This window comes from Anabrus simplex, chromosome 5 (genome assembly GCF_040414725.1).
Source record: "Anabrus simplex isolate iqAnaSimp1 chromosome 5, ASM4041472v1, whole genome shotgun sequence".
Classification (NCBI taxonomy): domain Eukaryota; kingdom Metazoa; phylum Arthropoda; class Insecta; order Orthoptera; family Tettigoniidae; genus Anabrus; species Anabrus simplex.
The window spans coordinates 313,114,387-313,133,064 of NC_090269.1; the positions used below are offsets into that span (position 1 = coordinate 313,114,387).

Consider the following 18,678-nt stretch of genomic DNA (forward strand, 5'->3'; position numbering starts at 1 on the left):
GCTGAGGTAAAGGTAATTCTAACCTATCTACTTAAATGAAAGGTTTGTTTAAAAATGTTCCTATTTATTTATGTATTTCATGTAGATTTCTGCTTTATCAACGGTATCATTTAACTCAATTGTGTCCACTGGACACCACAATTATTTTACATAGAGGATCAGAACACTGGTGTGAGCCTTTGACGTAACTGCCTGACGGGCATCCTTACTAGAAACCATTGTCTCAATTATTAATTAAAGAAAGGAAAGTCTGGAAATCCTTAAATTCGGCTTCCATGTGAGACTACATGTACCATCATAGTGATTCTTTATGGTCCAAACCTCGTAACACGAACTCTGGACTCTGGGTATAATTAAAGCAGTCCAATCGGTGTGTGCCACACAGTGGTTATACGGCATGGACCCTTAATAGAATCGATGTGACCTGCGACTATGTCATGGACCGACATCTAAACCTCTAAGTTACTTTAAAGTCATTGTGGATGATGACCGCAAGGAAAATGATGTTACAGTGGCATATGGTTCTAATCTAAGTCACTGAGGTTGATGACCCCCTGACCATCCAAGTTTCTAAGCTGAAGGCTAAACACAATTAAGTTACATCGGTTGATGACCAAAGTTTCCACTTTACTATCCCCAGCACATTCACTGCTCAATCAATCAAAGTTAAATAATACAACAATAGCAATGCTCACAATACTTTGTGGCAGTAAAATCCATTACCTTCGGATATGACCCCTTAATCGTTACATTAACATTTACACATTCCCCAGAAAACAAACTAAGATTTCCAGAATGCATCTCCAAGTTATTCGCTTGATTTTAAGTTATTTCAAAATGCGGTTTTCACTGAATTTAATAATTAAATAAATTTAAATGATTTAATGAAATCTTAATCAACAACAAATTCTATCTCCGCGGGCTAATGGTTTCTTCACAAATTCCTACGCAGCTGTGACGTAAAATTTTTAATCCTGTGATGTTTATCTGTTGATTCCGATAGCTGGAAAAGAACTATTACGTCATGCATGTCCAGTTTATATCTTGTTTCATGACCTCACACTTTAAATCTAATCTAACCCTAGCCATTATTAACACTTGGATAACCCTAATAAAACGTACAAACCAAAAGCAACTCGCCATATAATTACGATGTCATATCTCGTCATAACATTTTATAAAGTTTGCGCACCACCCTCAGACAAACAATCATCACTACCATCGCTCTATATTTTGGACAACCCTGAATTTGGCTAATCTTGCTCATTATACTCTAAGTTCATGGTCTCAAATGCACATTACGTTCCCAATTAAACAAATTTACAGTGTCTAATAACACACACGTTATTCCCGGATGAAAATTTCAACTAAATCCAACAGTTAACGTTATCCCCTGCCGAGAAATGCAATCTCAATTCAATGCGTAACACACTCTGCCTGTTCCGTTATCCCAGCGGCGAACCACTATCAGCTGACGGCATTTCGCTCCAAGCCCGCTTGGCAGTGATATGTGACATCTGGTCGTTCTACCTAACTGGCCTCTCAGAATGCAACCTTTAAACTCTGCCCACATAATTAAACAAATACGATATTTCTAACCAACAAAATGCACATGAATTATACTTCAAAATGTCCACAATAATTATACACGTCGCAAATTAATACCGGCGCGGATTCTTGTATATTGCTTTCCATTCCCAACATTATAAAATCTTCCTCGGGCTTCCACAAGCCCCGGCTTCATTGACAGGTCTCCAACCTGATTCATAAATCTCATCTCGACTCACACGACAAAACTAACCTCTGTTTCCCAACTCACGACTATCACTGACAAAAGAATTGGAATAAAATCCTTACTAGAATCCACGATGTCTAATAACGCACAGTGCTTTAATAATGAATAACTTCGCATAAAATGATATCGTATGTTAATAACTGGATTTTCACGAAATGACTGAAGAATTCTACTAAATACTTTTTATTGTCAATCAGACACAGTTTAAATGGGCCTAGAAAAACGTTTCACTCCGTGACTTAACTCATCACTCTATACTCTCACCCGGCAGCGCGCTTCCACTCGATTGAAAATGAGTAACCCTGGATTTCTCATATTATTTACGTCAAAATTTCAGAGAGAAAAATTTTACGTCGAATGAACATCTTAATTTGACATCACAAAATGTAGGCAATAAACACACGGAAATGACGATCTACATTGGACGTGATATCACTTCGAAACCCTATTTAATAACTTTTTACATCATACGGCCCTCGCAAGACTTCAAAATTTTATCCAAGTGGAAAATAAAACAAATGACCCTTTTTCGTCGTATTCTGACATTTACAAAAACCACATAGGGGCGACCAAACTGCGTCGTATATACTCCCTTCAATTACACATATTTTAGACATCATGAAACAAGATATAATAGGTGGTAAGATGGTAAGTCACATACCTTATGTTACGCCATCGTTCATCATTGGGCTCACCTGTGACCCTGGCATTTTTATTTAGCCATTATTACATTTTTGGCTGTAAAGATCATTTTATTCTTCCGGTTTCCTGGAAATAAAGCATAAAAATAAAATGCCCTTCACTTGTTCTTGTTGAGCGCACACGATGGACTGTAATTATTTGCGCACACGAATTACATTCTTTATCCACTAAAAATTTTATTCGGTCCCTTGACCGTCCTATTTGGTACAATTATTTCCACTTAAGAAACTATCTCCACATGGAGTCAAGACCCCAGCCACAATGGCTAAAATCTGTGGGTTGGACTTAGTCTACTTTTGTCGTTCGATTTTACAGAGCAGCTCAACCCTCTGTCTTCAGCCTCGTGATACAAAATGCAGGGGCTTCGTCATGGCGTCCCTTCATATTTATAGACACCACCCCCTCTCTCCGGGCATCTCCCCTTGCCGCCAAGAAAATTTCTGTAACTTTTCTGATTTAACTAAACTGTAATTACAAGAGTTCTGAAGGTGACTACATACTTGCTACATTCCCGGCGGTAGTGTTCATGGACATTTAAAATTTATACATGTTCAATTAGCTGGATAAATGACCTCATTTGATAGGCACTATATTTTCGACTTGGCTTGGGCACGCCATACACACGCGCTCTTCTGAAATAGTTCAAAAAATGACTTAAGATTCTTCCGCCGTTGACACGTGCGACTGACGTCACGTATCCCAGAGCGTGGGACAGAAGGCAGCCACCCCTCGCCACGTGTCAATTCCGTGCTATCAAGAATCGAACATCTTATCCAATTGACAATTTAATACATAATATTCTTAGGTCACAAAGGTCATGGGTTCATACAGATAGGACCGGGCGAGTTGGCCGTGCGCGTAGAGGCGCGCGGCTGTTAGCTTGCATCCGGGAGATAGTAGGTTCGAATCCCACTATCGGCAGCACTGAAGATGGTTTTCCGTGGTTTCCCACTTTCACACCAGGCAAATGCTGGGGCTGTACCTTAATTAAGGCCACGGCCGCTTCCTTCCAACTCCTAGGCCTTTCCTATCCCATCGTCGCCATAAGACCTACCTGTGTCGGTGCGACGTAAAGCCCCTAGCATACAGATAGGTCTTATGGCGACGATGGGACAGGAAAGGCCTAGGGAAGGAAGCGGCCGTGGCCTTAATTAAGGTACAGCCCCAGCATTTGCCTGGTGTCAAAATGGGAAACCATACAAAACCATTTTCAGGGCTGCCGACAGTGGGGTTCGAACCCACTATCTGCCGGATGTGAGCTCAAAGCTGCGCGCACCTAACCCCACGGCCAACTCCCCCGGTCACCATTGTATCAATATGAAGTTAATTCTATTAAAAGCAACCCCTTTATCAGCATACTATTTAGATGCAGAAATTTTGCATCAATTTGGATCAAGTCTGAGCACTATGGTGCTCTCGACAAACCAGCTGGCAAAACCAGCCAACCCATAGGAACACTCTCATTCATTTCGCCTATTCAATTGAATTTACTATGTCAAAAACGTTTTATGTAGATCACCCGCAATCTTACCAACCTACGATTCACCATCGACGAGATCGCCATCCGTCCTCAGCCATCTCTCAAATACCTCGGCATTACAATAGACTAGCACCTCACATTCCGCCTCCACTTCCTAAACCTAACGTCCAAGTCCTCTAAAAGATCTCATCTTGTACGTCGGCTGGCCAGGCCTGCACCAGCTGGGGTCTTAACACCAAACTCATCCTCCTCACCTACAAATCCTTTATCCGCTCTGCCATCACCTATGGTAACCCTTCCTGAGCAGCCATGGTCCACGCCAAACCTACCCTATACCGTCTCCTCCTGTCTATGGAGCGCCGAATTGCCCTTCGACTCTCTCCCCGATTTCATACTAAGGACCTACATGACTTCTTTCTTTTCCCCAAACTTGACACGCACGTCTTTCTTCTCTTCCGGGAATTCATCGACAAGGCCCTCGATCACATCCCAATTCCTATAAACCACACTAAGATACCCCCTATACACCCTATTCCCACTTCACTCCCACCGTATTCTCACCCCACCCACAGATCGGCTGCCATCATAAGAACAGACTGCACTGAGGTAAACCCTCATCCTTAATCCTACCACACCAACTACACTCCCCACCTCTCCCCCCTCCAATGTGGAAATCGCCCGTGGAATCAGTTGTGTACCTAGACCACATGCTATCTCATCTCACCATTAGCCCCGCAGTCTTGTCATGTAATATTGCTCTCAAGTATTCAGTGTCCCATGTAATGCATACTTTCACCATCTATCATTGCATGTATATGTACTTTTAGCGTTTCAACAGTAGTTAGAAGGCCACAGCTTGTTGTATTTGTCATATTTTCTATTCAGTTGGATGTTTCTAGTGTACTCAGAATCCAAATGCGAATCTTGTTTCATGTATTACAAAACAAAAGTAAAACTAGCTAAGAGGCCGAATTCTTCCTCCATCTTCTTCATTTTCCACATCCTTCTACCCACCTCCTTCCTCCATCACATCTTCTGAACCCGCCAGCATCGCTTGGCTAGACAGGGTGTGTTGCCATTTACAAGGCTCGCCCCACCGCCTCAGAGTGGGGTATGAAATCTTTATAATAATAATAATAATAATAATAATAATAATAATAATAATAATAATAATAATAATAATAATAATAATAATAATAATAATAATAATAATAATAATAAGAATAATATGTAGGTTGACTTGTACCTTTGCTGGTAAGACCTAGTGTTTATAGTGCACTATGTCTTATGGTATGGTATAGAGCAAATATGTCACCTTCAATGACCTGTCTCACGTCAGACTCACCCTTGGCTTTGATGATATGAAAGTGACTGAGACACGAGTGGTGCTAGTGATGACAAAGTGCGTGTATTGTAGTGGGCTTGACAGACTTATCGTCGCTGCTGTATCAAAACCGTGAATGTGACAATGTTCTTCCTTTCCATTATTTCCCTTAAAACTGGTCATGCCTCCCAGCCACATATTGATATGCACCTGACGATGCTCCTGATGAGCCTTTGGAGACTCGACATCAGTGGTTTAGCATTTTTTGAATCCTGTAAATCTACTCTATCTTCTCGAATGCGTTTCAGACAATTCTGAAGCAATTTGGTTTCCATATTTCGAACAAAGGAAATTTTTCGCACTCCTTCGGACCGCATTTTTTTTTCAATATTCACTGTTTGATATGTTTTGGTCGTTTTGTTGTTGTTGTTGATTGAGTCATCGGTCCACAGACTTGTTTGATGCAGATCTCCAAGCCACCCTATCATGTGCTAACCTTTTCATTTCTACGTAACTGCTGCATCCTACACCTGCTCTAATCTGCTTGTCATATTCATAACTTGATCTACCCCTACCGTTCTTACCCCCCTACAATTCACTCAAAAAACAACTGCACAAGTCCTGGGTATCTTAAGATGTGTCCTATCATTCTACCTCTCCTTCCGGTCAAATTTAGCCAAATCGATCTTCTCTCAGCAATTCGATTCAGCATCTCTTCATTCATGATTCGACCTATCCATCTCACCTTCAGCAGTCTTCTGTAACACCACATTTCAAAAGCTTCTATTCTCTTTCTTTCTGAGTTATCGTCCATGTTTCACTTCCACACAATGCGACGCTCCAGACGAAAGTCACACGACGTGCTACCACACCGGAGTCCAGAGCTACACTAAGTGCTAGCCGCGCGGCACGGCGATTTTAGTATCTGAAGATGTGGCAGTGCTATTTCGCCACCCGATGACATCATCCCGAGGTCAACCTCGTGTTCCTGAATACAACGAGATATTGATCACTGTTGTCGCATGATTATTTTTTATTTGCTTTACATCACACCGACACGGATACGTCTTAGGGCGACGTTGGGGTAGAAAAGGTCTAGGAACTGGAAGGAACCGACCGTGGCCTTAATATTAAGGTACAGCTTCGGCGTTTGACTGAAGTGAAAATAGGAAACCTCGGAAAACCGTTTTCAGAGCTGCCGACAACAGGGTTGGAACCCACTATCTCCCGAATGGAAGCTGACAGCTACGAGACCCAAACTACACAGCCAATCACTCGGTTTTCGTGTTTATATAACCCACACTTGTTCAATTATAATTTCGAAAATACAGACGTGTTCCACCTCAAGAATGATACATATTATTAGAAAATAACGGCCTGTTATAAGGATACTTAATATACCTATACAGACACACTCAAACAATTTAGGGTTGATTTACACTTTTTCGGGGACTATTGTGAAGTCATATAAACTTAGGAACACTGTTAACCATAAAACCTGAAGCATTCACTTCCCCTCTGGTAAAATCACAAATCACATACTGCGGTTACGTAAGGCAATTCAGACGTGCAAACTCATCCAACATATTTGTTTGTCTTATCAGTAGTATGTAAACACTCGGCGCCAGATCGATATTTAGTCGTCAGGGTCTTTCGACACAAGTGAGACCAACCAAGTAGGAGCTCCATTTTTACCATCACAACAGGTAAGAAACTTCAGACAGAATTCCGTGAAGAACCTTTCTTTAAGTATCACTCAAATGAGTTCTTGGTTGTCTCTGTCAATTTTTCTGATGCTAGAATTCGAAATACTGCATTTTCCCAGTAAGATGTTACTGTGAAAAGGTAAAATATTGCAGTGACTAGTAAATATTTATACAGCTAATGAGCTGAGAGTGCTAGAAGAGTTTCTCCTTAACTATGCTATGGTCTTGAAGTTGAACGTATCTAAATAATATCTCAAAGAAGTGGTGTAGGCCTAAACAGAATGAAGAGCACTAAATAAGGCTTAATCCTGCCGGCGTCCGGCTCCATAGCTAAATGGTTAGCGTGCTGGCCCTTGGTCACAGGGGTCCGGGGTTCGATTCGTGGCAGGGTCAGGAATTTTAACCATAATTGGTTAATATCGATGGCAGGTCGCCTACGGGTGTCAAATCAAAAGACCTGCACCTGGCGAACCGAACTTGTCCTCAGACACTCCCGGACCGACAGCCATACGCCATTTCATTTTTATACCGCCGGTGTCAGAAGAGAATAAGAATTCACGAAGAGGGCGAGACAGGAAATATGAAAATTTAAACATCTCACAGGTTTCTTAGGAAATTTTATAACCAAAGGAAAGTTTTAAGCAAGAGAAAACCCCTTCGTAGGCGAGTTTTTCTTAGCACATCATTTATGAGGCCGTCTACATCCAATTATGAACAGTGCAACATCATTCTCAAGGTACTCAAGGAGGGATTAATCTAAATTCAATACATCATTCCTTGAAATTTTAGTCTGTTTTCTCGCAATGAAAAGCATACTGCATCCTCTGTATGTATGCGTGTGCGAATGTGTGGCATGCGCACTGGTGTACAAGCTGGTCCGTATTTCATTCCTATTTAATATGGTAACTGCATCATATTTTAATTTTTCCAAGTTAAAGTTATATAACTATATTGTCCTCCCTCTTGCAAATTCATGAAAGTACAACTTGTCAATTTATAAGGAGAGCTGAAAGAAACTTTGATTGCTTGTGTAAAATCCGGGAGTGTTAGCTGCATAGATCGCATCGCACACGCGAGATTTTTCCAGAGGATTACATAAAGAGAAGCATCTACACCTTAACTGCAGAACTGCACATCCGCCAATTTGTATCTTTCACTAGTTTTCCAGAGGTGGGATGACATTATGTGACGTCATGTTCTTTGTGTTCTTCAATTAAATGATGACAGTACAAGGAAACTCTGCATTCATCTCGTTTGTAAAGTGACATTACCCAAAAGTGTCTTCCAACGCTCGTACCCAAATTCAAACTCTGTGCGAAAAACTATTTTACATTGTATAAATAAGTATTATGTTTTTAAGTATCTAGTGTTACAGAGATATTCATTTTATTTTCCAGCACATTAGTGACTACAGGTTTTTACTATCGACTACAAGAATGGATCCTCAAGGGAAGGTCGCTCTGATAACTGGAGGTGCATCAGGGATCGGATTGGCATGCAGTAAAATACTTTTGGCTAATGGAGCAAAGGTAAGTATGGTAGCTGAAAAATGCTTTCTAATGTGGCGTAAGCCAATGACATAAAATTGCCGCATTTATGACGCCTTGAACGTCCCGACCTCGAGCGGTATTGAGCCCACTCTATTGGGAACAAAAGGTCACCGACTGATTGGACCACATGAAAGGCGCAGGCTCTTCAGTTCTATCGTTAAGGCTTCGTTCGTGTATGCTTTAAGATTTCCTTCAGGACAAAAAACAGACTCGCTCTGTTAATACGAGTCACAACGGACGGTAGACAACTATTATTATTGTCCGCCTCCGTAGCGTAACATTTAGCACTATTAGCTGCCATCCACGAAGGCACGGGTTTGATTCCCAGTACCGTACATCCGGAGATTAAGAAATTGTAGGAGGGCTGGTAAATGGTTAAACATGGTACATGCAGCTCTCCCCACTGTGAGTGTGCCCGAAAATACCGCATAACCTCAGGCCGAGGACACAAATTTTATTATTATTAGCCGGGCTGAGTGGCTCAGACGGTTGAGGTGCTGGCCTTCTGACCCCAACTTGGCAGGTTCGATCGTGGCTCAGTCCGGTGGTATCTGAAGGTGCTCAAATACGTCAGCCTCGTGTCCGTAGATTTACTGACACGAAAAAAGAATTAAATTCCGACACCTCGGTGTCTCCAAAAACGTAAAAGTAGTTAGTGGGACGCAAAGCCAATAACATTATTATTATTATTATTATTATTATTATTATTATTATTATTATTATTATTATTATTATTATTATTATTATTATTATTATTATTATTATTATTATTATTAATGAAAGGTGGATTGAGAGATGAATTCCAAGTGGAACCAATTTTCCTCATCCCTTATTCTACTTCCCCGAATTCATTTGGACTCAACCAGTCATTGATCGAATTCCAGTACTATTCCATAAACGCAAACTAGTTTTTGCCAGGATAACCGAGCGGCAAGCAATTAATACAAAGATAGCGTTTTACCGCTCTTTAATCATTGTGTCGGCGACCACAATGTTCTAGCTGAGTCTGGTATTGCATCCATTCATTTTCAACTTTTCTAGCCGAACGTTCTTGGGTAACACTTGCTCCTTTGTGACTTAGATTCCCGAAGCCTCGCGAGTCTTTCGTTGCCATTGGTGACTTCTCCCTCTCTTTTCCCGACGCCGCTATTACTCGAAGGGTCGGTTGTCTTCCGTTGTTGTAGCCTACCTGTTCATAAAAGAATGATATGTATTGTAGATCTCGTAAGCATAACTTGTAGTTGCAGCAGTTTTTATATTATATTTTCATTTTTCATTTCAATGAATTCTGACTAAATTTCTTCCATCTAACATTTGGTTGAAATTATCTTCTTTTGTCACTTCACAGTCTTTGGTGAACATTGGCCGCTTTTGTTATATTCCGTCTGTCATCTCGATATCGTGCCTGCATTTTCCTTCCCATATCCCATTATCTGTAAATCTCCCTCAACTCCATTTTGCGAACTGTTTATCAATCCGCCTTGCCCGCTTTGTCCATCAGGATTTCCGCTTAATATATTTTCTGGCATTCCTATATAGGGTAGACAGAATACATTTCACTATTGTATCGCCTTTCCTATCTTCCTCCTTCACAGAATGGCCCTTCCATTCTACAGAGTACCTAGTTTCTCTCAAAACATCCTACTGCATATCAGTATATCGTCCGTTAAGAATACCGCGTATCTGGCAGTTTTTCCTATCCTTTAGGTTCCTTAAGACTGGAGCAATTTTCGTTGTGCTCATTTTCCTATACGGAAGTATAAATGAAAATGGACCTTAAATGCATTATACTGCAGGAGTGCGTAAATACGTCCTGCAAACATACGGTACAGTACGATAAGTTTTTTTTCTTTTTTTTTTCTTTTTTTTTCTTTTTTTTTTTTTACTCATCAGGATAGGAAAACGATGGACTGCGTATCCATATGTGGTTGTGAGGAGTGATGCAGCCTTAAGGGAAATAATGGACGGCAAGAGAGCATAATCAGATACGCGGTATTGTTTGTTCTTAATCTATCTTAATCAGCTTACCCTCCAGGGTTGGTTTTTCCCTCGGACTCAGCCAGGGATCTCACCTCTATCGCCTCAAGGGCAGTGTCCTGGAGTTTCAGACTCTGGGTCGGGGATAACAACTGCGGAGGATGACCAGAACCTCGCCCAGGCGGCCTCACCTGCTATGCTGAACAAGGGCCTTGCGGGGGGATGGGAAGATTGGAAGGGATATACAAGGAAGAGAGAAGGAAGCGGCCGTGGCCTTATGTTAGGTACCATCCCGGCATTTGCCTGGAGGAGAAGTGGGAAACCACGGAAAACAACTTTCAGGATGGCTGAGGTGGGAATCGAACCCACCTCTACTCAGTTGACCTCCCGAGGCTGAGTGGACCCAGTTCCAGCCCACTTCTCCTCCAGGCAAATGCCGGGATGGTACCTAACTTAAGGTCACGGCCGCTTCCTTCCCTCTTCCGTGTATATCCCTTACAATCTTCCCATCTCCCCGCAAGGCCCCTGTTCAGCATAGCAGGTGAGGCCGCCTGTGCGAGGTACTGGTCATCCTCCCCAGTTGTATCCCTCCGACCAGAGCCTGAAACTCCAGGACACTGCCCTTGAGACGGTAGAGGTGGGATCCCTCGCCGAGTCCGAGGGAAAAACCAATCCTGGAGGGTGGACAGATTAAGATAGATAGAAGATGAGTCCTAATTCCAAAAAGTTTGGGTTCCTAATACTATGACAGTATTGCCTGCACACGGTAAGTCTGTATTTGCACAGATGTATGGAAACTGATCCATCTGCTAAGCAGACGTACTTCCCTTACCACTGTCTCCAATGAAACATCTACCTGTGGCACACAACTTACGATCGCATCGCTTGAATCATAAACTTCCTCGTTTTAAGAAACGTTTATTTACAGACACATCCTTTAAAATAAAGACTGCTGAATTCTGAAACCTTCAGTAACATCTCAGATTTGCCATGATGTCATGACAGTATCAACTATTGTGTATGCACTCTTCAACTCCTTCAAAACACATGACTGGAATAAATGGCAATATGTAAGCGTAAGATTTAATATGTATGCTGGGCGTGGCTGAAGTTCAGTTTTATTTAACTCCTGAAGGTTATTTCTAGTTTCTTAGACTGTGTCCGGTTGCTATGGAAACATCTTAATGTTCACCAGTGAGTGATAGTCTTGGATTCAAACTATACAAACTTAATAAAATTCAGGAAACTCAGCCGTCAAAAATTACGATTCTTTTGGCCTTGTGCGGAATGGGCTCATCAGTTGAATACTGTCGGCTACTGGCCTGCCAGTATCTTGGGAACTGATGAGTCCATTCCGCACTCGGGTGAAACACTGGTAATTTTTTACGATTGAGTTTCCTGAATTTTATTTAGCTGTCTCAATCGGAAGCCATAATTTTTTTCCTATAAACTCTTCCAACTTGATCCGAATATATGTATAAAAGGCCTACCTCAATAAGAGTCCCTCAAACTAGACACGCAGAATAATCGTCTTTTCAAAGCGGTGTTTCTTAACAGTTGTAGCTTGGTGGTCCCAGTCAAGTTGTTGTCCGAGAGTGTCAGCAATGCAATAACACACCCACTTTCCATCACATGTGACTATCCTCTAAATAAATCTCACATTCATGGTGTTAGCGGTAAACTGATGTTAATTCATGGGGTACTGACTGACGACTTTTTTGTGTATTCTGTAGAACCTTGATGTGGCAATGCATCTGCTATTCCTCTCCCAGTTGTATATCAACTGAAAGGACGTATGAGAAATAACATTATTGTGCTTTGTGTGCAGAAGAAACCATTTGATCTAAGTGTATTTAATGTCCCGTGTATGAACTTATAAAAATACAGTAGATACCTACTAATGATATTTTATTTAATCCATTACGAAGTCAGTATATTTTTGTACTGAACTGACTTCATTTTAAAAATTACAGGTAGCTGTGTGTGACCGAAATCCAAACGCATTAAAGGAGGCCAAGGAAGATATTACCAAATCGTTCGGAGAAAATAAAGCCATCTTCATTGAAATGGACATCCTAGATGCAACTTCGTTTGAAGGTAAATTATATTGATTGCAATGTTCAAATTCTAATTATCCTTTGCCTCTAATAAATTGCAGCTTGTGACTAACTTCAGTCTAGCAGAAAATAGGAAGAGCTGGACGTTTATAAAGAAATATTATCCTAGTATCTGTTAACCTGGAAATTACCGTAATTGCTCAAAACGAAGTAATTCAGTAAGTTTTCCACATTCTCGAACTTAATTCTGAAAAGTAATTCAAGTAGTGCATAATCTGAACAAACGGGATGAATTTTGTCTGTCATCGCAAGTGTCTCGTGACATAGATAAATATTACCATGAGCTCAGAACAATTTAGAAGAAATAGTGAACCCAAGCAATACTATGGGCGCCTCTTCATCATCGAAATCACTATCGTTTACACATTTCCAGTAGATATTCTCGATAACATGGCAGGGACGAACTTGTGCATCCTCGGAACCCGAGCTGAGTTCAGAAATATGCTTTAGAATGTGGTATTGCATGTTTAATTTTAGTCTTCCTCCCTTTATGTTAACAGATACAACTACTTCTCTTATCGTTTCTAGCAGATGATCCTCCTTTGGTTGAACAATGACCCCACTCCATTCAAGCCTCTTTTCTTGAAAAACTTCCAATTATTTGTTTTTCATTCCAGTCCCGGTACATCCGTTGAACTTTCTGTTCACCATGAGTCTCTCCAACAGGGCATCGTAATCTATGTATATATTACTCATTGTGTAGCCCACCTTGTGGCCGTGATTCTCACAGCGTCAAGTCTGTACGGTCTGACACCGTGGGTATCAGGTTCGAGTTCTGTTGTTGGAAGAAATTCACCATCAAAATGATGGCCGGCGGATTAACAGAGGTAGTGGCACACATTTCAAATCACTATAGCTCATTCCACGTTAAGAAAACTATTGCTCTTATGAACCTACAGTGAGTGAACACTGCCCCCCCCCCCCCCTGAGACACCCATAATTCCTCGCGATTGAGGGATATTATACTGTACTTTGTAATGTATAATGAAAGATAGATAAAAAGGATGAGGCATTTTTGCCCTGAGTTATTAAAATAACTACATAACATTTCTTTTTCATAAATACTTTTGTAGGGAGGAAGCATGATGTCAGAAAGAGCCATCGCTTCGTTGCCTTCTTTTATTTTCCTTCGTCTGTGTTGCTCTAGTACAAGCCTCGTGTAGTCCCTCATTCTGTGAACCACCAGCAGCACACTTCTGTAGTGAAGTCATCTAAAGTATTTATTTGTTGCGTGTGTTGTTTTAGGCTTTAAATCACTGCGTAATTATCTTGCGTTGAGTGAGAGTTATGCGATAGGCCTATGCGTGTGATTTATTTCTTTAACATTAATACTGTGATCTTTTGTAGAGTTATCTACAGTATTTGTTTGTCGCGTCTGTTTTCTAGCCTGGAGAAATATATTAAATTGACACCCGTCAAGCCTATAAATATGATTTGTCTATTTTCTCCTCCCATTTGCCTTATACTTCAATGCTGAGGAATTTTATGTGCCGTAGTTTACCTCTGATTCTGTACAAACAAACAAAAATAGCCCCTGTAAACCCCCGCCCCCTTTAGTTCATAAAAATAATTTCTAGATTAGTTTCTTCCGTTTTTCTTCTTGAATTTAAATACTTAATTTCACAAATTTATGTGCCGCCGTTTTCCCGTGATGATGTTGAGCAGAGCCGTTCGATATGGCAACCCTGTTGTCATAAGAGCAATACTGTTTTCTTAACAAGGAATGAGCTATAGATCGCGTGCCAAAAGACTGGTTCAATTGCAAACCTTTCCACAGTGTTCATATGGAGTGAGAGTACACGGCGCTGTTTATGGTGATTCGTCCATTCTTTTCGGGGTCGCTTAAATTAATAGTGACACTCCGGATGTCGTTCAAGACCAAGTTCGGCCCCATCGGCATGGAGTGAAAAAAAATGTCCAAAATGACCGAGATTATGAATGTATGTGTGTTATGTTCCAGTATACCTTTTAACCAAACACAGTACACATATGATTTACTATCTGGAAAAATTAATGTGGAGGTAAGACACCCCTAGCATCCATAGAGGCAGGGAGGGGAAGATTAGGAGGGATCATATGTAAAAATATTCGAATACTACCAACACTAATGTCGAATCCATAGTTTTCTGGGATGCTGAGATGAATAGTGACACTCCGGGTGCTTTTTAAGTCCAGGTTCAATCCCCATCGGAAAGGGGTGGAAAATAACATGTCCAAAATGACTGAAATTAGTATTGACTCCACATTTTTCGGGGTCACTAGGTTTGTGGGTGACAGTCCCGTTGGAATCGTGTACATCATATCTGTAGCGCGACGCATAAATAGGCCTACATAGTTAAAATAACTTACTTTTATTATTTATTTGAAAAGATGAACTACCTCCCAGACATTCTGGGCTGCCAGAGGATAAAGTTTCACACGAAACTGAATAATCTCAAACTAAAACTTAAAATAAAACACTTAACAATAACTCTAAATGTACAAAAGAGTTCGTACAATGTCAATCAACCCACAATAAAAAATCTTTAAAAACTTCAAACAAAATACAAAACCTAAAATTGAATAAAGTGCCCAAGCAGAGCAGAGTGCTACAGCTATTAATAAATAAATATATGATTCTTAGACACCGACAGATTTTCATTCTCAACCTGTACAAATTACGAAGTTTTTCTATTATTTTGCGATATCACTCTACGTGTGACATTTTATACTCATTCCAGACGATTGGAATATGAGCGCGCAAAAATATATTGTTATGCTGTGTGTCTGTCGGTTTCTATAGCCTACTTATAACGGAAAAATTATAAAAAATGCCGTTATGCCAAACGTTACACCGTATTTAGTATGTATCAACGCAAGGGCGCATTTCTTTAGGCAGATGTAATTCAAAGTCCCTGGATATATTGAGGGTTTTCAGGAAGCATGAAATAATAATTTCAAACCTATTCTTCGATGCTGTTTTTACAAAAAAGAAGATTACAATGAAACACTTCTAAAGTAATTCTAGCACTTTTGTTTGATATAAAATTGTAATTGAGATAAAGCTTCTGAAATTTTGGAATTATCCCGGATGACCAAGCCGTATTAAATCGATCGAAGTAACTTACATTACGTGTGTAATACCAAACAGCCGAGTAATCCAGCATATCTAAATATTGAATTTTGGTTTCTGGGAAGCACTGAAACAATTTCGAAATGCAAAATGACACTGTCGACCATTGCCTCATGATCAATCGTGATAATTGCTGAGACGTGAATCAATGACATCGTAAACAACTGGTAGTAATTTATAAATTTATAAATGTATGAATCATTTCGCTACCATACAATGCCAGTCATGCCATTGCTGGCGGGACCTAGTGTTTACAGTGCACTATGTCTTCTGGTATGGGATAGAGCAATCTTGTTACTTTCATTGATCTGTCTCAGCTTTATCCTTCACTTTGACAATATGAAAGTGACTGAGGTATGAGTGATGCTAGTAATGCCATTCCTTATGCAGCCAGTCCCTGCTATGAATGGTGTGAAAATGTTGCTCATAGGGTCGGTTGATGCATGCATTTCAGTGGGCTTGGCAGACTGATATGTAATAGCAACTTCTGGCTCGGTAAGGAAAGCAACGGGAAACTATCTCACTCCTCATTTCCCTAGTTCGCCTCTTCAGTGATGCCTAGGATATTTATGACAGGTGATGGCGGAGCTGTTGAGGATCCAACCAACCTTAAGGCTGACGACTGGACATACATACACAATCCTGTAATTTTCTTCCGCTTTGTTGACTGAGCTATTTATGTCTTCTTCAAAACCATCGCCTTCCTCAAGGGTCACATCAAGGGTATCTGAATGTTGACGCTTTATCAAAGCTGTGTGATCACTTGTGACCTGGCCTTGATACTGTCAGAAACCCGACACATTCCGTTCTGTTTATATTTTGGTCGTCTCTCTAAACCGTTGATCCTGCTGGCCAAAGCTTGCTGGACATCTTAATGGTTCTAGCTCAGTTTCATCAGATATGTAATGACAAACAGGAAGGGGATGAGGGCTAACCCACGATTGAGGCCGTGAATGGTATTGTGAATTTCACTCTGTGGGTTGCTGCAAAACGAAAAGCGGTCTTACAGGACGACAATGATACCTGTTAACACGCAGTGCACATAAACTTGTAATGATGCGTGAGTGCACAGATCAAAAGGGTTACCATAGACGTAATATTTGATCAAAAGAAGACACTGTAGAATTAGATCTCATTTGTTGTTGAAACCTTTCCGATCATTCCTGTAAACTAAAGCTAGCCTTTGTAGTTTTCATGTGACTATTTTCACTTTTATCTGGGTCAGTTTCAGCTTGGTATAAGAATGGGATACCGTACAAAGTTGGTGATTTATGTACCACATGGAGTGAAAGTACTGTTTTAAACTTAATAGTGAAGCAGTTGGTGCTGCCTCTACAGCCGCTGCTCAGCCCGAAGGCCTGCAGATTACAAGGTGACACGTGATCCCTTTACCCTCTGATTAGTTTAATGAATGGTAGACCAGTTGTACTTCCTCTTAAAACAATAATCACCAACACCCAGGGGCTGTTCAAGGTATAATTTATTGGAGGTTACTGTTTATTTTAAATGTTTAAGTGTAAATTATAATTTCTGAAAATAAGATAAAGGAAGATTCTCTTTACAGTGGAACCGTGGATCCGTTGTTTTTAACCTGTCCATTGTGCATATACACTTATTTTCTGTTATCGTATGGCTTTTAGTGCCACGACTGTCCGAGGATATGTTCCACTCACTTAGTGGAGATCTTTCTATTTGACGCTAATGAGTGACCTGCGCATCTGGATGTGGGATGAATATGATAATGAGGTAGGGAGAAGATGAAACCCGGTATCGGCACGTAGCCTACTCCTCTCGAATAACACCAAGCGATCTGCTCAAAGCTTTACGTCCCCATCCGACGGACGAATCATCATCGACAGGGTCATATGCCGTCACTCCATATGAACACTGCGGAGAAGTTTGGAATTGAATCTAGGCTTTTGACACTCAATCTAGTGACTAGAAGTTGTATATCAGCACCTCTCCTACATTTTTTGGCCGACGGGAGTCGAATCGGCTGACCACAATGTTAGATCTATAGACTTGGCACTATAGCGACCATGGCCACCAGGCGGCTTGTTATTTTCTCTACTCACTGTGTAACTGTTCAACAATATTCAATGTCCCAAACGAGCCTTCGATGCTTCGTGCTTTTTTTAATCCGGTATCCTAGGTGATTTGAATCTGTCGTTCTCGTTTTAGTCCATATCTTTTCTCCCTTAACTCGATAACAGAGGTTTTTCTTAAACATTTTTGACGTAGATTAACTTTCCAAAGTTTGGACAAAGTTGATGACCCCACAGGTATGCCATCCCGCTTGTCAGTTTCATAGTTAAACTTTTACACATTCGGCATGAGAAAACTGTTTTATTAACAAACCACGAATACACACAATATCATGAGGGTGGTAAACTTTGAAACATTTCTCCATACTGTACCTTACTGGGTCTGTAACAAATAAATATAGAAAATGTGGGTCACACCATGAATAGGTACAAATTACCAATATTTCCTGTCCTCTTCTGACCTTGCTAGTTCAGCGGCAGAGCCCACGAAACGTTCGTTGACTAGGTTGCAAAATACACTAAATAAAATATTAAAGATGTAAATAGGACAGGAGTAGCTTTTGTGTGAGTGAATAAGGATAAGAATTTACTTAAAACCAAACTTTAATGATGAATAAAATTGGACGAATTAAATTCAATAATCGCATAACTCTGTACAAATATATATATCAATTATATCATCAGTGACCATGAAGTGGCAGAAAAACAAATCAATTACTTCGGAGACCGTGGGGACGTTACATGAACACTGCGTCGTACATATTGATAAGTTTGAACAGATTTGATTATAATCGTTGTACTTAAATGTCCTAATTTACGAGATAAGGAACAGAATACTTCGCACATAAAGAAACTAAAATTTGCATAATT

The 18,678-nt window shown here is 40.5% G+C and overlaps 1 protein-coding gene across 1 annotated transcript in view; it reads left to right on the forward strand.

Annotated features, from left to right (window-relative positions):
- Positions 1-6,912: 6,912 nt before the first annotated feature.
- Positions 6,913-18,678, forward strand: part of LOC136874033 (15-hydroxyprostaglandin dehydrogenase [NAD(+)]) — a 41,682-nt gene continuing 29,916 nt past the window's right edge. The window contains exons 1-3 of the mRNA XM_067147525.2: positions 6,913-7,007; positions 8,405-8,536; positions 12,508-12,631. Of these exons, the coding sequence (XP_067003626.2) occupies positions 8,444-8,536; positions 12,508-12,631 (217 nt within the window). The 5' untranslated portion in view covers positions 6,913-7,007; positions 8,405-8,443. The remainder of the gene's footprint in view (positions 7,008-8,404; positions 8,537-12,507; positions 12,632-18,678) is intronic.